Source organism: Pelodiscus sinensis, chromosome 30, assembly GCF_049634645.1.
Source record: "Pelodiscus sinensis isolate JC-2024 chromosome 30, ASM4963464v1, whole genome shotgun sequence".
Taxonomy (NCBI): domain Eukaryota; kingdom Metazoa; phylum Chordata; order Testudines; family Trionychidae; genus Pelodiscus; species Pelodiscus sinensis.
In genome coordinates, this window is record NC_134740.1 from 11698356 (window position 1) to 11725328 (window position 26973).

General features: G+C 53.9%; 2 protein-coding genes and 2 non-coding genes across 6 annotated transcripts; all 4 read left to right on the forward strand.

Annotated features, from left to right (window-relative positions):
• Positions 1-397: 397 nt before the first annotated feature.
• Positions 398-12191, forward strand: CCNB1IP1 (cyclin B1 interacting protein 1). Of its 3 annotated transcripts, XM_075912013.1 has the most exons (8): positions 438-628; positions 2006-2128; positions 2707-2754; positions 3173-3249; positions 4027-6811; positions 8973-9352; positions 10177-10510; positions 11473-12191. In XM_075912013.1, the coding sequence occupies exons 6-8, from the start codon at positions 9056-9058 to the stop codon at positions 11670-11672; spliced, it is 831 nt and encodes a 276-aa protein (XP_075768128.1). In that variant the 5' UTR covers positions 438-628; positions 2006-2128; positions 2707-2754; positions 3173-3249; positions 4027-6811; positions 8973-9055; the 3' UTR covers positions 11673-12191. The 3 variants fall into 3 exon arrangements, with proteins under 3 accessions (XP_075768129.1, XP_075768128.1, XP_006117915.1); XM_075912014.1 differs by lacking the exon at positions 2707-2754 and having other exon boundaries at positions 398-628; XM_006117853.3 differs by lacking the exons at positions 438-628; positions 2006-2128; positions 2707-2754; positions 3173-3249; positions 4027-6811 and adding an exon at positions 6973-7197.
• Positions 2831-2908, forward strand: LOC112544275 (small nucleolar RNA SNORD126). The gene has a single exon (XR_003087594.2). It is a non-coding gene; the product is annotated as a small nucleolar RNA SNORD126 (small nucleolar RNA).
• On the forward strand, positions 3644-3790 carry LOC112544917 (small nucleolar RNA SNORA79). Its single transcript, XR_003088280.1, has one exon. It is a non-coding gene; the product is annotated as a small nucleolar RNA SNORA79 (small nucleolar RNA).
• Positions 12192-14506: 2315 nt separating the features above from the next.
• On the forward strand, positions 14507-21996 carry TTC5 (tetratricopeptide repeat domain 5). The gene is made up of 10 exons (XM_075911974.1): positions 14507-14666; positions 16131-16263; positions 16554-16765; positions 17117-17267; positions 17494-17585; positions 18033-18089; positions 18331-18477; positions 18561-18775; positions 19451-19595; positions 20912-21996. The coding sequence occupies exons 1-10, from the start codon at positions 14619-14621 to the stop codon at positions 21029-21031; spliced, it is 1320 nt and encodes a 439-aa protein (XP_075768089.1). The 5' UTR covers positions 14507-14618; the 3' UTR covers positions 21032-21996.
• Positions 21997-26973: the final 4977 nt, after the last annotated feature.

A 26973-nucleotide genomic window follows, 5' to 3' on the forward strand; every position in this document is an offset into this window, starting at 1 on the left:
TAGATAAAGGTGAATTTTTTTATTGACATTATACTAATTGTAACGAGCTGGGAGAGGATCAAAATGACTCCAAAATTCCAGGCCTCATTTTTCAGAACCAAGCGCCTGAAGTTGGGTTTCTAAACTCTGATTTTGCCCCTTAAGTCGGGCTGATTTCTAGGAATGCTGGACCCGGCGGCCCCCTTTAGAAATGTCTGGCCAGTAACTGGGAAAATCCCGGCTATGCTTTGTAAACTTTTCACCCAGGATTGCATTCCCAAGGCAGAGAGGTTTCACAGAAAGGCCCTGACTTCTCCCTAGGCTGAGCAATTGCTAAACAGCGAGGTGGGGAAGGGGGAATAGTGCCTAGACAAGAAAAAACCTCCCATGTCTGGACTGCCCCTATGCAACCAGGATCTCTCTGGTCTATTTCTGTGTCTCATTTTCCTACAGCCACTTCTGCTACTTGGCTTGAGGCCTCTGCATCCGGTCTTGATTGAGGCACATGAGAGAGGCTGAGCTAGGCTCTTGGCCAATTGCAAAGCGGCTTTCCTTCCGGTCCCGCCTCCCCCTTCCTCTCATTTGTGTCTTTTCACCTGGCCATGCTGCTTCCTGCCTCTTGCCAGGGCCCCTCCGAGCAGCGAGCTGGGTGAGTTGCAAGCGCTGCACGAATCCTTTGCGCATCGGGGTTTCGTTTTGCCCATCCGCTCCTGTGCTGGGGCTGGAATGAATGTGGCCAAACTGGACCTGCTGCGGGGGGGGTTGGCCCTGGGGCTGCTGGATTCAGCCCCCCCCAGCCCTTTACGCCAAGGCAGGGGGGATGGGCTGTGAACTCAGACTGGGCTGTGGGGTGCGGAGCCCCCACTCAAGGCAGAGGCCCTGGGTGCACCGGGCTGGTGGGCTCCGAGATGCCTGGTCTGCAGCCTGCCTGCAGGAAATTGATCGCTGCTTCCCCCCCAGGTGCCTTGTGCACCCAGAGTGGTCTGGGGGCTTTGATGCTGCCTTGCAATCGCCTTGATCCTGCTCCCAGCTCGGGAGGGGCGGGCAGAGTCCTGGGACCCCCCCTCCTGCTGTACCCACCCCAGTTCAACAGCGGGTGTGTTGTGCGCAGGGCTGTGTGCGCCCCACAGGGCAGGGGAGGGAGGGGCGCTCTGCTGGGAGGGGCTGGACTGGGGGTTCAGAGAGGCGGCTGCAGTGAAGGGTCCAGTGACCCAGTCTCTGGGGCTGGGGCGCGTTTTGCTCCGGTTTTCTCCCGGCGTGGTGATGTGCGGAGGCTCGGTGACCAGAGGGGAAGTGCAGCGGCTTTGACACACGTGCTGAGTTCAGGGACTGCCCTGAACCCCTTTTGGCCTCCTGCCTGCCTGCATGGTGCCCCTAGGCCCTGCCCCACATGCCGTCCAGCCCCCCTTTTTCACAAGTGGGCCGGGAGTCAGGGTAACGGGCCGTCACTAGCTCTGACCTGTCCCCGGAGTGACCTCGAGCAAGGCACTTCGCTCCTGCCTCAGTTTCCCCAGTGCCCCATGTGAGTGATCGGTCCTAGGACGTGTGCAAGGCGTGATTGGCTAACTACAAAATGCTCTGAAATCTGGGGTGAGAGGTCCTAGGGGGAAAGCAAGTTATGGGCTGCCCGCAGCCCTGCTCCCACAGAGGGAGTCCCTGCCCGGCCCTGGCTTGGAGCTGCAAGGAGACCCTCCGGCGGCTGAGTCAGGGCAGTAACGGGCTCAGGGAAGGGTGATGCGAACCCAGAAGACCAGGCAAACTCTTGCAGACATGGGCCTTGTCCGGGTGTCTGCTACAATGTTCCCCTCCCTTCTCCTCCTGCCCTTTGCTCTGGCTGCCTCTCTGCACCCCAGAGTGACTTCCGGCTAGTCCTGCTGCCTTGGGTAGCGTGAGCTCTCTGCTTAGGTACATCCCCAGGGAGCGGGCTGGGGGCCTGGGCTTAGATACCAGCTGTGATCTCAGCAGCAGGGCATAGGAAGAGGCTGGGTTGGACACGCTCTTACCAATGTTCCTTTGCCTGTTTCAGACGATGGAGAGGGACTCCCCGCCCCCACACAACGATTGGGGCTGAAGTGGATCCGTGGATCAACTGAACCTTGAAAATGGGCGGCTGTGAAACATCCCGGCCCTGGGCACCCAGGACAGAGGGGTAAGGGGCTGCAGCTGTGGAGGGCCTTGCAGAAAGGGCGTCTCGGGGCTTGCTCTGATCTCTTGGGAGGAAGGGGGGGGACGGGGACTGGGAAGCAGCCAGAAATCAGCACGGAGCAGCCTGTTTCTCTGCCATCCCAAGCTCCCTTCTGCACCCGCCCTCCGTTCCAGACCCTGCACCCTCTCCGTAGAGAAATGCAGCTGTTGACCACTTTCTAAAATCTTGGAGTGGCCCCGCCCCCAATCAGAAATGATGCCTGCCTTAAAAGCTGCTCCTATACCCTTACTGAAAGCCGGAAGGAATCATTAGATTGCCTAGGCCCTAGACTGAGCTCCATTTAACATGGGCCAGCGAATTTCACATAGTGATCCCACTAATTTGTGCTGCCTTGAAGCATCCCTACTAGAAAGGCATCTGTCTCCAATTGTTCAACATCCATTTTAAAATCTGACTACCAAGACTAGAAACCATAGTCCGATATCCAATTCACCAGCACCTTACACAGGGATAAAATCACCTCCTTGCTTCATCTGACTGCTCCCCTGTTTATGCAGGCCTGGGTTTTATCTGTTTTGCAGGTGAAGCTGAGAAGCCTGGAAGACCATGTTGGAGCCCCAGGAAGTTGGGTGAGGAAGCAGCTAAAATTCGCAACCCCTTTGGTGGTTTCTGGGGGGGGGGTGCACACAACATAGCCCCCTGCAGGGTCTGCAGTGATGAACCGCATGTTCAGTCCGTGTTTCACCTGATCTACCCTGATTACACACATGCCCTGAGCAGACCAATGTCCCAGACAGTAGGGAGAAGTAGCAGATCCTATACCCTTACTGAAAGCCGGAAGGAATCATTAGATTGCCTAGGCCCTAGATTGAGCTCTGTTTAACACGGGCCAGCGAATTTCACATGTTCATCGTCAGGAACATGGATCTGATTTCTGTGCACGTGGAGGAGGGAGGTAGATGCAAGGAATCGTTTTCCATGCAGTTGGTAGCTTCTTTTTTTCTCGTTTTGTCATGACCTGGAGATATTTCCTTCTTGTTTCTGTAGGGGCAGGAACTCTTGAGACAAGATTGGCTGGTTTTGCTTCTCCTGACTTACATCTGTGATTCCTATACAGAATCCAAGTAAGAGCTGCTGGTAGTTTGTATACATCCAGTGTCTTAGCGTGACCCCTTATTGGTACCCTGGCCAATGTAATCAGGCAGAGGGGAGGGCATGGGCCAAGAAAGTGGCACTGTAGCAGACATAGAAATTTAACATATCTGGTGTAGAGCATACCATGCATTCCCCATTCAGTGACAGTCTGTGAACTGATCTTCCAAACACTGCCAAGGCTGCCGTTCAGTGATGCTTGCAGAAAGCCGTCACAGGTGCTTGCAGAAAGCCGTACCTGTCGTCACACGTGCATGGGAACTTCCTGCTGCAGGACTTGAGAGAGAAGAGGACTTAGGAAAAGATTCCTTTATGGGGAAATTCATGGGGTGTTCTCAGAGCTGCTCGTTTCAGGGAGAGCGGCCGTGATGACCGTTCCTCTTGCTGCCATGAGCTATGGGCAGCAGGATTTTGTGTCATCGCAGATTAAACGTGGCCTTTCTTCACTCAGAGTGTCCTTGGATGGGTTGGCCGTCCGGTGGCACCTTCTGAATTTTGCGGGGTCAGACACTCAAAGGAGACTTTCAGGGACAGAAAGGGGGCATGAAAACCACCAGCTCTGTACGTAGTTCTCTGAACTTCAGGCTGTGAGCTATAGTAACCAGATGGCAATTTTACAATGTGATCTGAGAGAGACAGCCTGAGCCGAAGCATTAGAAGGTGTGCTGGCCTCATCTGGGAAGCGTTAGCTTAACTGCAAGAGGTAACAAACTGTGTGTCTTCAATCCTGAGGTCTCTTATCTTTCCAGGGGTGATTTGAGATGAGCCTTCAAGGAAAATGGATCTTTCTCTCCACCAGCATCATCTGTAAAAGAGAATTTGGAGCTTGAAGACTTAAAAAAATTGCAGCTTCTTTGATCTGCATTACAAAGGACTCTGAAGTCATGCCCAGGCTATGCTAAAAACAGGATCAATAATAAAACTAGAAGGGATGTGTAAGAGTTGAGTGGCTTTTGTACAAAACAGATGGTGGTAGAACTGAGGAGGAAAATGGATCTTTCTTAATTCCAATCCACTGGTCTGATTTCAGCCTACTTCAGCTGTGGCTGGGATTTTAGCAGGTGACATGAGGGAGCAAGATGCCATAATGCTTCAGGTGTCTTATGACAATCCCATTCCTAAGCCATTGCTGTCTGAAGGCTTTTCGGTTGCCCTTTCTGTGAAATGAACTAGGGTGTTCTCATATCTGAGGTAAAAATACCTGGACAGATAATTGTAAAGCTCCTAGTCACTGTAGTATCCTTGGACTTGTACTAAATTGAGACTCAATAGGATTAATCAATATTGGCCTGTTTATAGCTGGGTCCAGAGTTACTTTCCACTCCAATGTGACTTTGCTCCATTGTGTCCACTATCCATTTTCTACTACCAACCTGGTGTAGATTAGACTGAGATTTTTTTTTCAAATGCGCTCAGGTTTCGGACATTCAGTTTCCATTTAAAAAAATGAATAAACTTAACAGGCGATTCCCATATTTGAAAATCCTTAACCTACATCTATTTAAACCACATCTCCCCCACCCAACAGCTACGCACTAGCTCTTGCACACCAGTTCAGACTCCTATTTTGTGCTTTGAATATTGGTGCCTTCTATCCTCTTCACCCAAATAAACAATGTAGATCCTTTCCCAGTGAGCAGGCAGCTACCACTGGAGACCTGCTGTCTCTTACAACGTTGTGCTGAGCAACTGGGAGGCAGAAAGAGAGATGGAGTTGAGCGCCGGAGATGTGTAAACTGAATTCAGCCACCTGTGGTTTTGAATTAGATAGTCCTGGGGGTTATAAGAAAGTCAGGACAGATTTGCAGTGTTATGAGCAGAGATGTCAAACTGGATTGCCAAACCAGGGCCATGCTAGAAAACATTATTGGTTTGGTCATCAGCTTGTAGGGGTTCAGCTAAACACAGGAAACACGTATTCAAAATCATGTCTAACTTCAAAGCAGAGTTGAATTTTTTTAAAAACTTAAAACTCCATCTTCTGCCATAATACCTGCCTTTTTCCCCGTGGGGGAAGGTGTCACTCAATTTGGTAGCATTTCTGTGTCTTTGTACATGCTGTGTTCAAAAGTAAGCACATTACATAACGATTTACATTTTTTCCAGGGAATGGTTCACGTGCTGAGAGCCAGGAACCTGTTGATTTTGTGGGGGAAGAGGGGAAAGAAATGGATGGACACATGGAACCCTTGCCAGCAGTTTAGCACAGCTGCAGATAAATAACTCACTATAGACTGAAGAACGGGTTATAGATGCCCTTAAGCCCTTCACATTGGCCCTGTCTAATTTTTGTGTCGTATTAACATTTGGCATCTTGAATCGCTTCTCTGAGACAAATAATAGGGTTGGGGAAATGAAGACATGCACCCAGCCCCAACAGTGTGGGTGGAGGGGGATGAGAATGGGGACTGCACAGAATTCAGTATGAGAATGGTTGTTGGTTTTTTGGGGGGAAGGCTCACAGCTGGAAGAGGAAAATAGGGTGCCTTCTCCACCACTTTGATATATATTACAGTGGGCATCTAGGTAACAGTCGAACAGCTTTTTGGGGGAATAGTGCCATTGCGATGTGCATTAGGAAATGGACTAGTGTGTGCTGTTTTCACTGGGATCCCATGGAGGCCATTTTGACATAGGCCAGGGAGTGGGCATAGGGGTATTGATACTTGGAACCCCTGGGGGGCCATTTTCCTGTGGATCAGGAATAAGTGTGCCCTATTGAGGTGGATTGAGAATCGGGTGTGTGGGTGCTGCTTTCACTGGGAACTCATGGGTGCCATTTTCCTGTGGATCAGGAGTGGGTGGGTGGGTGCCATGTTGGGGGGGAGGCTGTGCGGGTGCTGTTTACACTGGGAACCCACGGGTGCCATTTTCCTGTGGATCAGCAGTGGGTGGGCAGGTGCCATGTTGGGGGGCTATGTGGGTGCTGTTTACACTGGGAACTTATGGGTGCCATTTTCCTGTGGGTTAGGAATGGGTGGGTGGAGGCCATTTTGAAATGAGGCAGCTCACCAAACTGTCCCCCCCCCCACTGCCCCTCCCCCACGGAGCCTGTGCTGGCCCGAAGCCAGAGAGGAACGGTTGGACCCAACCATTTCCGCAGAAGGGGGGGGTGTTTGCGTTTACACCGCAAGCTGGGCCCTTTGGGGATGCGAGACCAGCCTCAAGCTAAACTATATTTCGTTGCAAACGCTGCGGCGCCAGATGGATTGCAGGGCCCCTCTCCTTCCTCCCTCCCACTCCCCCCCCGTTCTCCATAATGGTACGTCCCCCTCCTCCTCCGTCCCCCTCCCTCCTCGAAAAGGCGCGGGCGGGGGGCGCGAGACGCTGACAGTAGGCGGCGCCGCGGCCGTTAGCGGGGGAGGGCGGGGCCGGAGCGCTCCCGAGCGAAGGGGAAGCGCGCGCTGAAGCAGCAGCCGCGCATGCGCAGAGAGAAAGCCCCGACGCGCGCCAGGAGCGGTTGCTCATTTTCCCGCCCTTTCCCCCTCTGTAACCGTTTTTAACGGCTGCGAGGTTTAAAAAAGCCCGTCCAAAGTGAGCCCAGCCCCATATTTCTGAGGGGAGGGATACTAACCCCTCCCCATGCCCCATGTCAGTCTCGCCCCCCCCCCCCCCAATCTGAAATTGTGTCAAATTCACCTCAGGCCTGGCACGGTCCCCATTGTGGTGAGGGGCCGTTGGTGACTCAGTGGTGCTGTCCAACTCACTGCCCCCCCCCCGTTTGCTCCCCACACACTCCTAAAAACACCAGCCTATTTGCCCTCCACACCACACTGGGGCAGAGCGAGGCAGCGGGGCTCCCGTTTGGGCACCCGGCGTGCTTACGCGCAGCCAAATTAGGCACTGCTGGCTCGTGTCAAGCCCGGGGGGGCAGCTGTCCTAACAGAGTTGTTGACTTGAGTCCGACTTCAGTCGCCGAGGTGACTCGACTTGAGACTCGACTCGGGTTCATTGTTTGTGACTTGAGACTTGACTTGAGACGCTAATTTTGTGAAATTGACTTGTTGAAAAAATTGTTCGAAAATGCCAATATTGATGGCTTGTACAAAAGCGACTTGACATTTTTTAAATGAAGACTTGAGACTCGACTTGGGACTTGACTCAAAAGTGGCTTTAGGGACTCAAGACTCGACTTGAGACTTGAACTGTAATGACTTGAGACTCGACTTAGACTTGACAATGACGACTTGAAGACAACACTGTGTCCTAACGAGGTCACTTTAAGGACTCCCTGGTGTCATGGTAACACACACGATGTCCCAGCATTGACAAACCCCATTGGACATATAAAAACCCGCTCTATGGTCTCATGCCATACTCTATAGGCAAACACCAAATGCTCAATGGCAGGGAAACATTGCACAGTTGCATTGACAATAGGTGCATCGGCCAAAGCAAGGAATTCTGTGTTGACGTGCGAACAGACATCGCTGGTGTCTGCTAAGCCGGTGTTGGTGGGACAGCAGAAATCTGTATTGGACATGGCATAGCCTACAATGGCAAATAATCCCTCTGTTTGCACCTGTGAAGCTGCCATTGGTGCACCCAAAAACCTGCACTGAAGGCCTTGCAGAAAACTGCAAATACACTTTAGGACTAGTTGCTTTAATCACCTTCTACTTCCCTGTCAAAACGTACACACACAATGGACTAGCCTGAGATCGCAAAATGAATCTCTAGAGAGACAGGGTGGGTGAAGTGATATCTTTTACGGGACCAGCTTCTTTTGATGGAAGAGAAAAACTTTTGAGAGATACTAAGTTTTTCTTCTGGACCTGACCAGGGCCAAGCTCAAAACATTGTCTCTTTCAGCAACAGAAGTTGGTTCAATAAAAGAGCTCTCGCACTTTATGTCTCTTAAATCCTGTGGCCAACACGGCAACAACAACACTGCAAAGGGAATCTACGGCAGAACTGCAGGAGCCTTAATATCAGTGCTATGTGCTCTAATCACTAGCTAACAGTCTTCTCCAGATTTGGGACTAAACCTCAAGAGTCCTGCCTCCCAGCCCCCTTGAGGCTGCTGCTTTCACAAAAGAGGGGATAGAAAGTAGGAGAACTCCTAATCACAGGCCTCCAGTTCTCTCCCACCATGGGAACAGAAGCCAGGAGTCCTAACTCCCAGTTCCACCCTTCTCTAACCTCTTGTTAATACAAGCCAAACCTGCATGGGTACACAACAGCAATGTCTCTCAGCCTTTCCAGGTTACTGTATCCCTTTCGGGAATCTGATCTGTCTTGTGTTGCCCCAAGTTTCACCACACTTAAAAAAACTCCTTGCTTACCAAAACAGATATAAAAACACAAATGTGTCACAGCATGTTATTACTGGAAAAATGGGGATGAGAATTGACATTTAGGTGACTTCAGAGACTATTTTGGGGAAACTTTATCCATTTTATTGGCCAAAATGGGAGATTTTGGTGGCTACCACTTTTGAAAATAGGGTCTTTTTTTTTTTTTTTTTTTTTTTTTAAATCCCAGAGGCAGGAGGTTCCTCAAGAAAAAATATCTAACTGGTTGTTCTGATGCAACATAAAAATGCCAGTGTTCCCACTTTGGTCTTTAGAGATGAATTTGCAAAGCAGCATAAGGGAGTTAGATGCCTGAATCCCATAATTCAATGGGAGCTAAGCCCCTAATTCTCATAAGCTCCTTAGAGAATCCCAGCCTGCATGTTTATTTTGCTCTCTAGGTTTGGTGCGGTGAGTGGCGGATTCTCCTTCATCAGGTGGTGTTTGTTTTGGCGGCAAGACCGCTGCCGTTGGCTCCATTAAAATGTCCGTGTGTGAGGACATGATGCTGTGCAACTACCGCAAGTGCCGCGTCAAGCTCTCGGGCTATGCGTGGGTCACGGCTTGCTCGCACATCTTCTGTGACCAGCACGGCAGTGGGGAATTCAGCCGTTCCCCAGCAGTCTGTCCTGCCTGCAACAGCGCCCTCTCGGGCAAGCTAGACATTGTGCGCACCGAGCTAAGTCCCTCTGAGGAATACAAGGCCATGGTGTTGGCTGGACTGCGGCCGGAGATTGTGCTGGACATCAGCTCCCGCGCACTGGCCTTCTGGACATACCAGGTAAATCCACCTCACGCAGGGCTTCAACACAATGTCCTACGTTAGCTAGATACCTGCCCAAGTGTCTCTGGAAATATAACTGAGAAGAGATTCTGTTTGCTAAAGGAATGAAAGATCCCCAAATCAGTCTTTATGGCTGTCTGTACCTCATGCATGGAGGGCAGAACTGACACCTTTGAGACTCTAATGGGCCACCTTGTTATGTTTTTGGGCCTGAAAATGTGGAAGAAGCCAAAGGGAGTGGAATAGGATTAGGAAATCCCATTGTTTGATGAGAAATTTGCCCCTCACCTCCGGGTTCAGAATCACCAGAGTGTGGCATTGGCACTTTCCCCTCCCTCCTTCTCTATCCAGCTGTCATAGTAAAACATCATCGCTGTATTCTTGTCGTCCTTACTTGTCACCAAGGAAGGTTCTCTCCATCTTTGCCGACTATGTTTGTTACACGTTCCTTCTTTCCTTCCTCATGTCACAACAGTGTCAAAACACTTCACAAACGTTCATAAATTGTTCTCAGTCCTGTAAGCAATGGGCCAGTATTACTATTTCTATGTGCAGGGAATTGAGGTACAGACATTAAAGCAACATTTTTCAGCATCCATTTTAGGTGCCTCCCATTTAAGTGTTCAACATGAGAGCCAGATGACCTGATTTTCAGCGATGCTTTGCATCCCACAGCTCTTACCAGCTTCAGCTGGAGTGTGGCATAGTTAAGCCCATCTGAAAATCAGCTCTGTAAATCATGCTACTATATCTCAAGTGGAGAAACTTGACTTTCCTTTTGACAATCCAAGAAGCTTGTCACACCTGCATAATTCCCACAGGTTCACCAGGAGCGCCTGTACCAGGAATACGCCTACAGCAAGGCCGAGGGACACCTGAAGCAGATGGAGAAGGTGTACACCCAGCAGCTGCAGAGCAAGGATGTGGAGCTGACTTCCATGAAGAGTGAGGTCTCCTCCCTGAAGAAGGTGCTGGAGGAGTACAAGAGGAAGTTCAGCGAGCTCTCTGAGAAGCTCATGGAGCGCAACCGCCAGTACCAGAAACTCCAGGGTCTCTACGACAGCCTCCGCCTGCGCAACATTGCTTTGGCTAATGAGGAGGCTGCCCACGAGCCTCCCATGATGCCTCAGCCTGCTGTCTTTGGCTTCCCACTGGGTAAGACCTAGGGGTGTTCCTTGTTCCGCTAGACACAGAGGTCGCAAAAGCTGCCATAAGAAGACACTACATTGGGGAGGGAACAAGGATTTAGTTGGCTATAGAGACTGAACTCTTTTTCCACGCCATAGGACAGGACGAGCCACGTGTATGTGTCTGGAAAGGGAGAGCTTCCCACGGAGCAGTCTCCAAATGCTGCCACATCAGTAACCTCCAAATACTGTGAAATATTTGATTGGAGATGACTGTGCGAGACTAAGTCCTAGGTTCTCAGTTGGGATGATTGTCCATGTTACAAACCCCTCTCGTGCTAACAGCCCCCCTCTTTGGCATCCTCAGCAGAGAAGCCAAGGACTGAATGGGCCATGGAGATTAAGATTCTTTCTCGCCCCGCTTAGATTTCTGCAGAACATGGATTAATTGATGTTCCAAATCCCAAAGCTTTGAACATCCCTTGTGAGTTTCTCCAGTCTTAGCAGTGTGGTGTCACCAACCCACAAACTTTACTGTCAGTCTCTGGGTAATTTGCTGTGTTTTTAAAAATGGGTACATTTTTCAAGGTTTCACAGAAAAGAGGGAAACAATGGCCATAAATACTACAGATTCAGAAGGAAAATTGCTGTATAAGAACCCCATGATTTTGTAAGCAAATCTCATGAATGTGTAGGGCAGGAATCTTGAGCATTGGCGTTTGTTTCCCTCTAGTGGCTCTCTCATCATTAAAAGGTTTACGAATCCAGATTCATAGAATTAGGCCTAAAGGGGTCAGGCCTCCAAACCTCACCATTTCTTGTGACAATTCCAAACTTAGCCCCCGCATTTAAATCAAACCGTGGTCACACATGGTCTTTGATTTGAAGACTCTTTGCTCAATTCCCAGATTGTCACACTAAGGTAGTCACGGATGTCTGTCCTGATAGGGAATCCAGCATCCAACTGACTCTCTGACTTCCCCTTCCTAGGTAATGCTTCCAGATTCCCCGGGGACACCACACCTGTCCGGGGCAGGTGTGGGGAGGGAGACTTCCACTTCAAACCCTTCTTTGCCACATCCCCGCCTGCGGGCGAATCCAGCAACAGCTTCTTCACCTTCGCCTCTCCCAGCAATGAGTTGGAGCCACATCCTGGAGCTAGCAGGGCCTACAAAATGAAGAGGATGTAGCTGCCTTTGGAAATTCAGCCCTTCGGTCGATTGGGGAAAGGACGAAAACGCTAATTGTCTGGGCTGCGATTCATCTCAGAATTGGGGTGTTTCTATTGTAATGCAATAGCCCTCTGATTGTTACCGCAGATTGTCTTGCCCTCTCATGCTAGTCTGTACTTCCCTGTCTACAGGTCTGATCGAAGTCTGATTGTCAATTCCGTTGTCCTGACCTGTCACCAACAGTCGGTAAACCTCTCCCATCCTTGGATGGTCCCTCTCAGATTGTGAAACTGACATCCTGTGATTGTAGTGCCCCATAACACTTGGATGGAGATGAGCCTCAAAGGCACTTACATGCCTTTGAAGATCTGGGCCTGGCTCCATTGTACTCTGCTTAATGGGCTACAAATGTATCAATGTTTTCCCTGTGTGAGAGAGGATCTATGCCTGTGTGTGAGTGTATGGGTGTATGTGTCTCTATGAAAGCATGCAAATCTATGTAAGGGTATGTCTACACTACCACCCTAGTTCAAACTAGGGTGGTTAACTTAGGCAACCGAAGTTGCAAATGAGGCCCGGGATTTGAATTTCTCGGGCTTCATTTGCATCTTGCCGGGTGCTGCCATTTTTAAATGTCCGCTAGTGCAGACTCCGTGCCCGCGGCTACATGCGGCACGAACTAGGTAGTTCGGATTAGACTTCCTATTCCGAACTACCGGTACATCTCATGCCACGTGCCACTACCTAGTTCGTGCCACATGTAGACGCGGGCACAGAGTCCGCACTAGCAGACATTTAAAAATGGCAACACCCGGCAAGATGCAAATGAAGCCCGGGAAATTCAAATCCTGGGCTTAATTTGCAACTTCGGTTGCCTACATTAACCACCCTAGTTCGAACTAGGGTGGTAGTGTAGACCTACCCTAAGTGTGTATCCTGTTGTGTGTTTGCCTTTGTGCATGAATGCAGGTCAAGCTATTCATGCGTTTGTATAAATCTAGATATTGTGTGTTGTCCACATGTGTAAGTCAGGATGTATTTGAATCTGTATGTTGGTGTATCTTTCACTCTTGTGTATGCACACAGATATACACGAGGGTGAGTGTCACTTGCCGTGTGTGTGTTTATCTCTGAATGTCAGAGGGTGCATACATGCATAGCTCTGGTAGGTGTGTTTTTGCTTCTATAGCTATGTTTGTGTTCACGAGTGCGAGTGCTTCTCAGTGTTATCAACAGTGTACATTCCATTCTGTCCTACCTTTGCTGTTATTCCCCCCCCCCCCCCCCGGCCACTTAAATTCAGTTGTGTTACTGTCACTCATTATTTACCCTCCGCTTTCACCAGGATTTATAATGTTTGCGCCCTGCAGTGGGAGAGGCAGGGTCGCCTCTGATCTCTCACAGCCCATGGATTTGTGCACTGTATCAAGTGACCTTTGTAAATAGGCTGCTCATTCTCCCAGAAATACAATTAGGGGGAAAAAAAAAGAAGGAAAATTTGATCTTTTGCATCTTAGTCTCTCGTTCTTGTTGGATCCTGTCTCCCTGTAGCGGGGGCGGCAGAGTGGGGAGAGCAGGCCGGGTGTGGGTCTGTAAGTATGAGTTCCAGGAAGGAGGGAGCTGAGTGGCATGGTGTGAGGTGGGGGGTAAACTGAGGTCAACTGAGGTCAGGTGTGTGGGTGTGAGCGGTGCAGTGTAGAGCAGTGTGTGTGGGTGTGTGAGCAGTGCGTTGTAGAGGGGTGTGTGTGGTGCAGTGTGAGCAGTGCAGTGTAGAGGGGGGGGTGTGGGTGTGTGTGAGCAGTGCAGTATAGAGGGGGGTTTGTGTGTGGAAGGCAGAGGAATGCAAGGGTTGTGGGACCCTGTGCAGGAGGAACCATCAGGGCTGTGTGTGCAGAGTAATGTAGGGGCCCCAAGGGGTGCAATGCAGGAGTGTGTGTGCGTGCAGAGCCAGGCAGGGGTTGTATGTTTGTGTGGAGGAGGTTGCAATACATGGCTGGGTGTGTGTCTGTTGTAATGCAGGGGCCCTGTGTGTGTATATATATGTTTGTATACAAAGCACTGCAGGGGCTGTGTGTGTGTATATATGTTTGTATACAAAGCACTGCAGGGGCCCTGTGTGTGTATATATATGTTTGTATACAAAGCACTGCAGGGGCTGTGTGTGTGTATATATGTTTGTATACAAAGCACTGCAGGGGCTGTGTGTGTGTATATATGTTTGTATACAAAGCACTGCAGGGGCTGTGTGTGTGTATATATGTTTGTATACAAAGCACTGCAGGGGCTGTGTGTGTGTATATATGTTTGTATACAAAGCACTGCAGGGGCTGTGTGTGTGTATATATGTTTGTATACAAAGCACTGCAGGGGCTGTGTGTGTGTATGTTTGTATACAAAGCAATGCAGGGGTTGTGTGTGTGTGTGTGTATACAAAGCACTGCAGGGGCTGGGTGTGTGTATGTTTGTATACAAAGCAATGCAGGGGTTGTGTGTGTGTGTGTGTGTGTGTGTATACAAAGCACTGCAGGGGCTGTGGCTGTGTGTCAAGCAATACAGGGCTGGTGGGTTGCAAAGCAGGGGCTGAGGACAGTGGGTTGCAATGCAGAAGCTGTATGTGTGTGTGCGCGCGCGCGCAGCAATGCAGGGGCTGGGGAGTGTGGACACACACACATCTCCCCCCCCCCCCCCACGGGCTCTGCATTGCAATGCAAGGGCTGTGTGCTTGGGGAGGGGTTGCAATGCGGGGGCGAGGGGGGTTGCAATGCAGACGCTGTGTATTAGTGGGAGGGTTGCAAGAAAGGGGCTGGGGGTGCAGAGCAGTGCGGGGGGGGGGCGTTGCGGGGCGTGTTGCAGCGCAGGGGCGGAGTGGGGCGGAGCGAGCCTGCGCCGCATTCCCCCGCCTGCCCCGTAGATGGCCCTGCTGGGTCCGGCTCCGCTGCGAGCTCGGGGCGGGGCTCGCCAGCCATGGCCGAGGAGGGAGATGGGAGCCAGCAGGCCTTGCAAACCCTGCAGGTACCGGGCCAGGGGCCGCCGCAGGGCCGGCCGGGCGGGGGGCGGATCGTGCGTCTGCCCGGGCTGCGACCCCCCCCCGCGTGCCCCCTGCGCACACCCACACTGATCTCCGCGCGCCCCGCAGTGCGCACCGCTACACAGCGACACACACCATGAACGCACGGCCTGAGCCCCGGGCACGCACTCACAAACATTGCTCCACACACACAGCGGTGCACGCACCCCACGCTGATCTCTGCACACACAGAGCGTGGTGCACGCACACACACTGATCTCTGCACACACACAGAGCGTGGTGCACGCACACACACTGATCTCTGCACACACACACACACACACAGAGCATGGTGAATGCACACACTTTGATCTCTGTACACACACACACACACACACACACAGCGTGCTGCACGCACCCACGCTGATCTCTGTACACACACACACAGCGTGCTGCATGAACCCACGCTGATCTCTGTACACACACACACAGCGTGCTGCATGAACCCACGCTGATCTCTGTACACACACACACAGTGTGCTGCACGCACCCACGCTGATCTCTGTACACACACACACAGCGTGGTGCACGCACACACACCAATCTCTGCACACACACACAGAGCGTGGTGCATGCACACACTTTGATCTCTGTACACACACACACACACACAGTGCTGCACGCACCCACGCTGATCTCTGTACACACACACACAGTGTGCTGCACGCACCCACGCTGATCTCTGTACACACACACAGCGTGCTGCACGCACCCACGCTGATCTCTGTACACACACACACAGCGTGGTGCACGCACACACAAACAGCGCTGCAAAGCGACAGAGCGGGGAGCAGAAGTTAGCGACTTGCCGGGTGCAGGGGGGTTTGCACCGCCCCCCCCCCCACCCCCCAGTGCTGGTGCTGTGGCAAACACGTTCAAATTAAAGCTTAAAACTGCGAAGTGTAGACACAGTGAGCTTGGTGGGCTTATGGAGGGCAGGGGATGCTGAGCCGGCCTGCAAAGCTTTGTGGCCCATAAAGGGTGTAAAGGGTTCCTGCACCTTACCAGCATGCTTACTGGGGTAACCAGTTAACTGGGAGGGAGGTGCTCTGGTTGGTCCTGGCCGGGCTGGAGCCGGGGAGGGGGCAGCTGCAGCCCAGCTGGGTACTCTGTCCACCCCTGCTGCGGGATTACGATTCTGTTTAACCAGATAATTTTTTACTGGGATTTTACATCCCTAATCTCCATCTGCAACTGTGTGTACGGAAAAACCAAACCAGTGGCCTGAGACAGGGCGCTAGGTGGGGAAGGCTCCGAGTGTCTCCGGAGGATTGTTTCCTGGCTGACAGCCTGGCGGGTCTTGCCCACGTGCTCGGGGTCTCACGGATTTCCGTGTCCCCTCCTGTAGCTGCTGCTAGGGCGTAGTTCACCAACGGGCCGGGCTCACGTCTGCCCCTCTGTCCTCCCAGGGGCTGGTCGATGGCCTGTACTACTTCCGGGACCACTACTTCGAAAGCCACAGCGTGGGGGATGCCGGGAGGAAGCAGCAGGACGTGCTGAAGGAAATGGAGAAGACGCTCCAGCAGATGGGCGAGATAGATGGTACCCGGGTACAGGAGGGAAACGCAGCCCCTGGCCTAGAGGGGGAAAAGCTGGCGTCCCGTTCCCCACCCCTGGGGCCGGATTGCAGCTAGAGGGGAAATGTCCCATGCCCCATTCCTCCTCCTGAGCCAGCCAGCCCCCCAGTATGGGGCTGGATCAGAGCCGAACCCCCCCGAGTAGAAAGGCCCCGAGCCCCATTCCTCCCCCCAAGCCAGCCAGCCCTCTGCCCTGGGACCGGAGGGGAGCCGTAGGCCAGGCGGTGCCCTCCAGTGGCAGCTCTGTCTCTCCAGGTGGTTCCCAGGGCCGGGCGCTGGCCCTGATGCTGAAGGGGAAGGCTCTGAACGTGACGCCCGACTACAGCCCCCAGGCGGAGGAGCTGCTGTCCAAGGCCGTGAAGCTGGACCCGGAGCTCGTGGAGGCCTGGAACCAGCTGGGCGAAGCCTACTGGAAAAAGGGCGACATCCCCGCAGCCCACACCTGCTTCTCCGGGGCCCTGGGGCACGTGAGTCCCGAACCCCCTTCCCCCCCCGACATCCTGGTGGGCTGGTGCAGCTGACCCAGGGGGCAGAGAGCCGATTGTCCGTCGGCATCGGGCAGCATGGGCCGATCTCAGGAGACGGGAGGGGCCTGGGCCCAGGGACTGATCCTGGAAAGGGGAGACGGGGCTGAGGGGCCGGGCTGAAGGCAGAAGGGCGCGGGTGTGGCAGCGGGGGGCCGGGCTGAGGGCAGAAGGGCGCGGGTGTGGCAGCGGGGGGCCGGGCTGAGGGCAGAGGAGGGGCGGGTGTGGCAGCGGGGGGCTGGGCAGAGGGGGCCGGGCCGAGGGGCTGACCCTGGCTCTGCGTCACCCCCCCAGCGGAAGAACAAGGCCTCTCTGCAGAACCTGTCCATGGTGCTGCGGCAGCTGCGGGCCGAGAGCGCAGAGCAGCGCGCCCAGAACGTCATGGACAGCGTCCGGCAGGCCAAGCTGGCCGTGCAGATGGACGTGCGGGACGGTCGCTCGTGGTGTGAGTCACAGCCCCTCCGCCCGGCAACATGCCCCGGCGGGATCCCTCCGTTCAGCCCCCCCGTCTCGGCTCTACCATCCCTGCCTTCCTCCCGCGCCCGCTGGATCTTCCCTCCCTCCCCCTCCCCTGTCACCCTCCATCCAGTCTCCACCCTCCGGCCTCCAGCCCGTGGTCTGCTGGGCCATCCCCTGCGCCCGGCGCTGACCGCTGTGTCTCTCCGCTGCAGACGTGCTGGGAAACGCCTACCTCTCGCTGTTCTTCCACACTGGCCAGAGCCCCGGCATTGCCCAGCAGGCCCTGAGCGCCTATGCCCAGGCGGTAGGTACTGCCCTGGCTCCGGCATGGCTCTAGGGGGCGCTGCGCTGCAGGGAGCAGGCGGGAGGCCACTAGGGGGCGCTTTTCTCTCGGCACCAGTGCTCCAGCCTGGCTGTAGGGGGCGCTGCGCTGCAGGGAGCAAGCGGGAGGCCCAGTAGGGGGCGCTCTTCTCTCAGCGCCAGTGCTCCAGCCCAGCTGTAGGGGGCGCTGTGTTGTAGGGAGCAGGCGGGAGGCCACTAGGGGGCGCTCTTCTCTTGGAGCCAGTGCTCCCGCCTGGTTCTAGGGGGTGCTGCGCTGCAGGGAGCAGGCGGGAGACCCAGTGGGGGGGGGGGCGGGCGCTCTTCTCTCGGCGCCAGTGCTCCAGCCCAGCTGTAGGGGGCGCTGCTCTGCAGGGAGCAGGCGGGAGGCCCAGTAGGGGGCGCTCTGACGTTGCTTCCTTCTCCACACTAGGAAAAGGTGGATCCTACAGCATCCTGTAACCCGGACCTGCACCTCAACCGCGCTACGGTGAGAAGGTGGGAGGGAGGGGAGGTAGAGGGGGTAAGTGGGAGGCCTGGGGGCTCGGAGGGGCGCTTGCCCCAGGAGGCAGTGCCCCAGAGTGGCTCTAGAAAGCACCTGGAGCCAGGAGAGGAAAGCAGGTGTCCCGGCTCCCTCGCTCTGACCCTCTCGAGCTCTGGCCTGCGTGGAGCCCCGGCGTGCTGGCTCCGAGCCCCGTCACCGGAGCATTGTGCTGTGTCTCTTGGGCCAGCTCCATAAATACGAGGAGAATTACACAGAGGCCCTGGAGGGCTTCTCCCGCGCGGCCGCCCTTGACCCCGCCTGGCCCGAACCCCGGCAGCGCCAGCAGCAGCTTCTGGATTTCCTGGAGCGACTCACCAGCCTCCTGGACAACAAGGTAGAGCGTCTGCCCTGCCCCCTGCCCGGCCTGCAGGGAGCCATGTCTCCATCAGTGACCCTGCTCCCCTGCCTCCCCCGCAGGGCAAAGTGAAGGGTAAGAAGCTGCAGAGCATGTTGGGAAGCCTGGGCCCATCCCAGCTGGGTCCCTGTGGGGACGGGCGATACCAGGGATCCTCGGGCCAGAAAGTGGCGCTGGAGCATCGCCCGCTGAGCGCCCTGCAGCCAGGCGTGAACACGGGGGTCGTAGTGCTCGGCAGGGTGGTCTTCAGCCTCACCACGGACGAGAAGGTGCCCTTGTGAGTGACACCTGTCCGTCAACCCATCGTCAGTGCTTTCTGTCGACACTGCCTGTCCATCTGCTCCATGCATCTGTCTGCCCTGTTATCTGTCTGTCAGTCCTGAGCCCTGTCCGTCCATCCACCCCGCTACCCATCCGTCAGTCCTGAGCCTTGTCCATCCATCCCATAATCCATCTGTCAGTCCTGAGCCCTGTCCGTCCATCCACCCCGCTACCCATCCGTCAGTCCTGAGCCTTGTCCATCCATCCCATAATCCATCTGTCAGTCCTGAGCCCTGTCCGTCCATCCACCCCGCTACCCATCCGTCAGTCCTGAGCCTTGTCCATCCATCCCATAATCCATCTGTCAGTCCTGAGCCCTGTCCGTCCATCCACCCCGCTACCCATCCGTCAGTCCTGAGCCTTGTCCATCTGTCCGTCCATCCCGTTACCCATCCGTCAGGCCTCAGCCCCGTCCGTCCATCCATCCGTCCATCCCGTTACCCATCCGTCAGGCATGAGCCCTGTCCATCCATCCCATTACCCATCCGTCAGTCCTGAGCTCTGTCCATCCAGCCATCTTTCCTCATTTCCATCCGTCCATTCTCACAGCCCTCCATGTAGCTAACCATCTGTCCATCCCCGCAGCTCCTGTCCCAGACCCCGCTCACACTCTCGCCTGGTTTCTTGGCAGCACGTTTGGCCTGGCGGACTCCACGGGCCCCTGCTTTGCTGTCACCGTCTATAACATGGTCCAGAGCTGGGGAGTGCTCATCGGCGACTCAGTGGCCATCCCTGAACCGCACCTTCGGCATCACCACGTCCAGCACCAGGGCAAGGTGAGTGCTGCCCGCCCCGTGCTTAGTTCCAGAGGGGTCCCTATGCCTGGCCCTGGGGTGGGAGGTACACGGGAAGTCACTAGAGACAGTAGACATAGTCCTTTGTCAGTGTAAGGGTTAATTCTCGCCCTTTCCTCATGCCCTCCATCCACCTGTTGCGTCCTCCTGGGGTGGTGGCAAGTAGGAATTATTTCAAGACTTCCTGTCTGCTATGTGCATCACTTCCTGCACGGGATGTTCCACCTCTATTACGGCTCCACGCACCAGGGAGTGCTATGGCCTGTGTCACAGCACTGCGGGGGCAATGCATCTTTCCCAGACCCCTTGTGCGAGTAGAGGTGGATGAGGAAGATTCCCCACCCAGTGTCCCGACCCACATCCCAGGAAGCAGAAGTCCGTTAGCTGCACAGGAGTGCCTAGAGAGGAAATTCATGTTCACACTATTGCCGGGAGATGTGGCACTTCCTCCCTCACTGGAGGGGTCACTGGCCCTGGACCCCCATCTGCGCTCAGATGTAACTCAGCCAGCAGCTAGAACAGAAGGGCGACAGGGATACAGCGTAGAACAGACTTGTCAGCACAGAAGCTGTCAGTACAATCCATGATGGGGAGAAGGGCCCGGAGCCAAGTGCCTTGATCTGTGCTCCTCGCCAGCTGAGACAAACTCGCACTGAGCCGTCCGTCCCTCACAGCCCTGCAGCCAGCTCCACCTTCGTCCTGTTTCCCAGGCAAAAGGTGTCACCGGGTGTGACAGCACGTTGGGGTTCCCCCGATCCTGCACCCCCATAGCAGCCAGAATAGACTCCGCCAGCCGGTAGATTAGAGGGGGTTTATTGCTGGTCACACCCAGAGAGCATCAGCCATTGTGTACATGGGGAAGGCAATCACGCCGAAATTGCCATCCCCATCTAGTATTGGTGCAGCACCCAGGGAAACTGAGGCACACAGGGTCACTACAGGACAGTCGAAACCACACGCAAGGTAACAAAGGGAATAAAATCCCCACTTTGTCACAGGAGCGCATCTCAGTCATCTAGGAATGTGGGGATTTTGGCTCTTCCGGTTTTTTACGGCTGCCTGGGGGATTTGAGCTTCCTACACTTGTTAAATTTGGGTACCCAGGTCCCTTAGGCAGGTTTAAAAACCACACATGAAATGGAGATCCTCACTGGTAGGCCCCAGTGCCCATGGTGGAATTTGCCTTGACTCTTAAATGGGCTGGGAAATTTCAACACATGAATGTGCAAACTGTCATCAGTAGGGTTCAGAGTTAACAACCCTTCTGAGTGAATTCTCTGTCTTCATGGTACCTCCAGAGCTTCTCCTTCCCTGGGATCCGTGTGGAAACCCCACTCCTGCTGGTGGTGAACGGCAAGACGCAGGGGCCCGGCGCCCAGGCGGCAGCTACCGTTTCCTACCGAACGCAGAGCGATTGAAGCTCGCGGGCGAGAATGTGTGAAGGTAGCTCTTTGCCCTCCAGTGCTGGTGCTGGAGGGGTTGGACTTGTTCTGCTGTCAGCAGCCCTCTGGTGGGTCACAGCAGCAAAATGGGTTATGGGGCCAGCAGGATACCGGGGATTTACAGCTGGGTTTTGTGGCAAAGGACGGGGTCTGAGAACGGGATGATCCCTCCCAGGGAGGGGACAGTGATAGCTGCGGGATGGGGGATACCTGGAGTGTGGAACGAGGTGATTTCCCCCTATGGAGAGGGAGCGAGGCAACCAGGGTGGGGGGTAGAGATGGGGAAGCACAGAATGGGGCATTCTCCCCTGTGCGCGTGCATGCACGCACCCACGCACGCGCACACACACACACACACACACACAGAGATTCCCCTTTTCCCAGTTTCCCTTCACTCCACGGGGTCCCATCTCTAAATAAACCTCTCCGGTGGGCTGATCCCCATGTGAAGAAATCACACAGGTATTGGGAGACCCCTTGCCAAGTCCACCAGTGTCCCTGTCCCTCTGCGTCTCTTCCCTGCCCTTTCCCTTTCCGCATCCCCCTTCTTGTCTCCGGCCCCTGGCTGGACTCACTGGCCTCAGCCCCTCGGTTTGGCTGGCTTATGCCGTGGGGAAATTCAGAGGTGTGGAAGGGGGGTTGTTGATGCTCTGTGTGGGCAGAAGGGTCTGGCCTGGTGTCCTGTGTGGACAGAGCGGATATGGCCCACGGCTCTGCCCTCTGTGTACAGAGAGCAGGTCTGGCCCAGGGCTCTGCCCTCATGAATACAGAACAGGGCTTGAGAGCTGTGTATGCAGAACGGGTCTGGCCAGGGACCCTGTTCTCCGTGTACACACGAATAGCAGCGTATTTACATAAGCATTTAAGGGGTTTATGTTTCATAGTTTTTAAAAGTTTTTTTTCTCTTTTTGTAATTAAATCTGTTCTCAACGTGGTTCACAGTCAGGGAGTCGTCTCTGTCTGTCCGGCCCCCGACACCTGTCTGACTCCAACGACTGGTCAGGATGTGACGATTATTTCTCCGGGGGAGGTAAATGGAGCTGCAGCCCTGATCAGCTCTGACACTGCGTCTGCTTAGACCCTGGGGCGGCCCCCGCGCGCCAGCCAGCTGAGATATTGATTTCAGTAGAGGACCCTCATCCCCTGTCCTGAGACTCACCCCACCCAAACCTCGCCCCAGCTGCTGCATCCCTCACTCTCTGCCCTGAGACCTCACCCCCTGCCTGGAGACCCGACATTCAACCCCCTGCCCTGAGTTCAGTACCCCCCAAACCTGCCCTGAGTCCTCTCTCACCTCCCAACTCTGCCCTGATTCCTGCACCGCCACCCCTTGCCCTGAGCCCCCCACCTCCTGCCCTAACCCACCATATCCAACTCCTGTGCCCCTCACTTCCTGCCCTGAGCCCTCCACACACCCAGCCTCCTGCCCTGCCTCCTGCGCCTCCCCACATTTCTGCCCTGAATCCTCCACCCACTGCTCTGACTCCTGCACCCCCACCCTGAGCCCCTCTGCACCCCCAGTCCTGACTCCTGCACCTTCCAGCCCCCTGCCCTGAAGGACTGAGCAATGGTGGGTAAATCTACTATTGTTCTAAAACAAATCCATGGGAATACAGATTTGATGCTTAAATTTCAGTGTATACAGGTTGCACTTGCCTGGCCCAACATCTTTGGGAACTGACTGGTTTCGAAGCAGGGGATTTTCTGGACGTGGAGGGGGGGTCAACCAGGCTGCAGAGTCTGCGCCGAGGGCAGCAGAGGGACCAGCTTGGACCGAGCGAGGACGGGACGGGCACTCGGGGGAAGAGGCACGTGGATCACATGGGCGTGTCACAGGTCCATGCATGACTCAGTTCTTTACAGGTAGAGGCCATTGCTGCCAGGCACAGGAAAGCACGTCATATGTGGATTGGCACCTGCCAAGTACCGTTGTCCGTCACCATGCTGTCCACTTTCCTGTCACCATGCTAAAGTTGGCCAAACCTCCTGTTGCTGTCTCCTGGGTGCAACCACGTGAAATACAAGTACACGGCCCATGTCCGTAACTTCACGTACAAAAACGATACCTGCACGCAAAGGGTGTGATCCTAACCAGCCAGTTACACCCTTTTCATTGACAGCTCATCACACAGTGTGCAAGGGTTGTTGCAAACCTAGAGCAGTGGTTGCAGCTTCAAGCTGCATGTTCCTATTGCAATCCAGTAACGTCACACCTGCTGAACGGCTCCTCCCCATGCTCCTGAGCCTGAATTCTCTCTCAGCGCTCAAGGTGACAATCTCAGGTCAGAGACTCCCTGCAGCAAAGCCACGGGGGGCTCCGAGATTGCCCCTGCCCTGCAGCCCCTCTTACCTTCCCATTGTCATGGGCACTCTGTGAGGTCACTGCTTCCCAACCTCCTCTGACCAATCAGCTGAGGTGCTGCAAAAGGCCCTTGTGATGTCGCTGTCACGCCCACCGTGGCTGTGCAGGGCTCACGTCCTGCCCCTGGCCAGCCCCTTTGGAGGTTTGCGCTGTTCCTGCTCTGTTACCCTGCACTCGCTCAGTGTCAGATATCAGAGGCTGCTCAATGTGCCACACGCCTCTGTTGGGCAGAGGATTAGAGACTTTAAAGCCAGGAGAGACCATTTGGCCATCTCCTGTTTCCCCTGCCCTTCACAGGCCTCCTGTCTGACACAGTGGCAAGATCTGGACAACAGTACCCCCCAGAAAGGCATTTGGTGTCTATTGGATGACATCACGAGATGGAGAAACCACCATTTCCCTGGGTAGTTTGAAGGAAATGGATGCAGTGAGGGGAAGTGAATTGACCGCAAGGCAACACTTGTGAGTCTGTCACAACACACATGCTGAGAGGCACTGTGCTATAGTCATACAAGTAAACTTCACTCTGGTTACTTCATGCATCTGATGAAGTGGGTCTTTGCCCACGAAAGCTTAAGCTCCAATAAATCTATTAGTCTATAACAGTCATCCCCAACGTGGTGCCCGCGGGCGCCATGGTGCCCACCGGGGCATTTGTGTGCGCCCGCCAACAACCTGGGCCAGCCCCGGCGCACGACACGCACCGGTGCTGGGTGCGCGGCACTCGGGCGGCCCCAGCCCTGGGGCACACGCGGGCGCGCGGCACTCGAGTGGCGCCAGTGCCGGCCCCAGGCGCGTGGCTCGGGCGGCGGCGCCGGCCCCGGGCCCATGGCACAAGGCGCTCGGGCGGCCCCGGCCCTGGGGCAAATGTCGGCCCCGGCCCTGCCCCCGGGCGCCCAGCGCGTGAATGGTCCCACCCCCAGGGCGCCCGGGAGCCTCTAAAGTTTGGGGACCACTGGTCTATAATGTGCTACAGGACTTCTCGTCACCTTCACTCTGGTGTTTCCTAATGGCTAATGGCCTGGTCTCCACATAAATTGCTGTACTTACAGAACTGGTTTGGACTGGGATGCATATCTGTATTCCTGCCTCAGTAGTTGTCCCAGCACAATTTTTAGTTCGTGTATTATAGCCTCATAAAAGTGACTGACACCGATGTAGCTTATTCCCCTTACTACACCGGTATAAAGCCCCTTTATGCTGACATCCCTGTGTCCATGTAGAGGGTGTGTACCATTTGAACCTCACAGGCAGAGCTCAAGCTGTTCAGCATTCTGGCGTAAACAAGCCCGTGCTCATCAGCGCTCCTGCTGCTTTAGATGAAATGAAAACAGAAAGCTAGGCTCTTGTGAAGAGGGGAGAGCGACTGCCTCCCCCCATGGCAAGTGGCACCTGGCTACTTGGTGCCTGTCACCGGGGTATCTGAAGGCCAAGTGAAAACCTACCTCGACAGCTGTCATAGTCCATTGGATGATGGTGGATGTCCGTATAGGGGTGATATGGAGTTGCTGGTCACTTTCAGGAGAGCCTGGGCCCGGGCTCTGTGTGGGATCTCGTTTGAAAGCAAAAAGCCCAGGGAAGCAAGTTGATTGTCTATCAAGCATCTGGCCCTGATCCAAGGTCTTTAGGACTTAGAGGCAAGGAGGGGGAGCTCTAGAGGACAGGAGCTTCAGGAGAAGACCAACAGCCTCATCAGCGCCCTACACTTTCAGGCAAACTGATGGAGGAAAAGGGGGAGCTTTAGCCTTAAGCACAGCCAGCTGGTGTTGAGACTCTGAGGGCTGGGAGGCTGAGGGTTCTTCTCTAGATGGCCCAAAGATTGGCTCAAGTCACTAGTGGTGATCTCTCTCAGAGCATTTTCCCTGCCTCACCTCTTTCTGAGGGCCTCAAGGGCTGAAGAGCAGCTCACTAGTGGCTAGAGGGAAGCAGGGAAAAGTGGGAATAAAAATGGGTTTTGAGGGATCACTACCAAAAAGAACAATTCAGGGCAAATTCCTTAGTTTACAGCCCAAGTCTGGGGGGCAACTTCTCCCTTTGTTGCCCCCAACCCACCATAGGCGTGCCTGGTTCAAAGAGATCTCCTCATCTCCTACACCATTAGGAAAGAGATTTCAACTGACATCAGAAACTCCCCCATCCCTGATTCCTGCGTTGCCCAAGCCTGCATCCCGCACGCCCCTGTAGGCAAAAGAGAGAGCCTGAAGCATGGGCCCGATGTTTAAACCAAAGTCAGCAGGAGTTATTGCATGAGTAAAAGGCCGTGTCCAAAGCAGATATTTGCCTTCAAGTCTGCGTGTCTCGGCACTAAAGTGGCTGGCACTGATTAAAGCACACGAAGTGTGGAAATACCTGCCACCAGGGCAGTACAAGAACTCCCAGCTCCGTACATAAGAAAACAGTTTAAAACAACAAGAGGAAAAGCGTAATGTTGGCAGTGAATGCTTTGGAGGAAAGTCCAAGGGGAGGTACCAAAGGTGTCGTTAATGTGTAAGAAGATAGTTACGATGGATATCATAGATTGTTCATTTCTGTCTCTAAATGTTGGGTCACCTCACTTAACTCTTTAGCTGGCCTGGAGGACATAGTGAAATCCATGCTATCGACAGAGCTGGGTCCATTGTTCCAGGTACAAATACGTAGGGGGTAGGAGGCCAACTGGCTACCGAAAACATTAGTGGACTTGGTTCCACAATAAACCTGACTTGGGTGCCTTCATATCTCATCTGAGTCTGTGGTTTTTGGGGGCTCCCGTGAAGACTATTATGTTAGCTCCCTGCACAGAATTGCCATGAGATATTGAGGGAGCCTGCAGCCAAAGGTTTATCATCACTGACAGAGTAAATCTGTCAGGACGCCAAACCAGTGAATCCTGATTTTACCGTATCACAGTCCTGAATTATTACTGTGCCCCAGCTCCCTGCCTTGGAGGATCTGAGCATTGCCAGGTAAGTTTTGTAGGATGCGTCCACATTATGTAACGTTGCAGTGCTTGTAAAATGATTCACAAGGGTATGATGTCTGGTGGAGTGGTCGGCGAACATTATCAGATCAATAGCTCCATGGGCATGTCTACACAGCAAGGCAACAGTCGAATTAAGCCACGCAACTTCAACTACGTCAACTGCGTAGCTGAAGTCGGAAGAGCTTACTTTGGCGCGGTCTACGCAGCAGGAAGTCGAAGAAAGAGCGCTCGTCCTTCCTTTTGACTCATGAATCGAGGGTGACAGGAGTCAGCGTGAGAAGTCCTCCAGTTTGACATTATGTCAACATAAAAGCTTGCTGTGCAGACAAGCTCTTTCTTATTTTGAAATAACGTCAGTTCCGAAATAACGCTGCTGTGTTTACGTATCTCGGATGTGTCCTTTGTCTTAAGTGTACACATAGACTTAGAGCTCTTTAAAGATTAAGCTGTCACTTGGTACCATTATTTCTATTTTCTATCTTTATTTTCTTTGTAACCATTTTTAAGATCTATATTCGCTAGCAGTTCAGAAATAGAGCAATAGCCATTGTAACCATTTGATTTATAAGCTTCTTTAATAAACCTGTAACTGTT

Bases quoted from the DNA above. Each gene is read 5' to 3' on its own strand.
- CCNB1IP1 (XM_075912014.1), top strand. From the start codon at position 9,056: ATGTCCGTGTGTGAGGACATGATGCTGTGCAACTACCGCAAGTGCCGC. The intron at 9,353-10,176 runs GTAAATCCACCT...TAATTCCCACAG, and splicing joins TGGCCTTCTGGACATACCAG to GTTCACCAGGAGCGCCTGTA. The intron at 10,511-11,472 runs GTAAGACCTAGG...TCCCCTTCCTAG, and splicing joins TGTCTTTGGCTTCCCACTGG to GTAATGCTTCCAGATTCCCC.
- TTC5 (XM_075911974.1), top strand. From the start codon at position 14,619: ATGGCCGAGGAGGGAGATGGGAGCCAGCAGGCCTTGCAAACCCTGCAG. The intron at 14,667-16,130 runs GTACCGGGCCAG...CTGTCCTCCCAG, and splicing joins AGGCCTTGCAAACCCTGCAG to GGGCTGGTCGATGGCCTGTA. The intron at 19,596-20,911 runs GTGAGTGCTGCC...TGGTACCTCCAG, and splicing joins ACGTCCAGCACCAGGGCAAG to AGCTTCTCCTTCCCTGGGAT.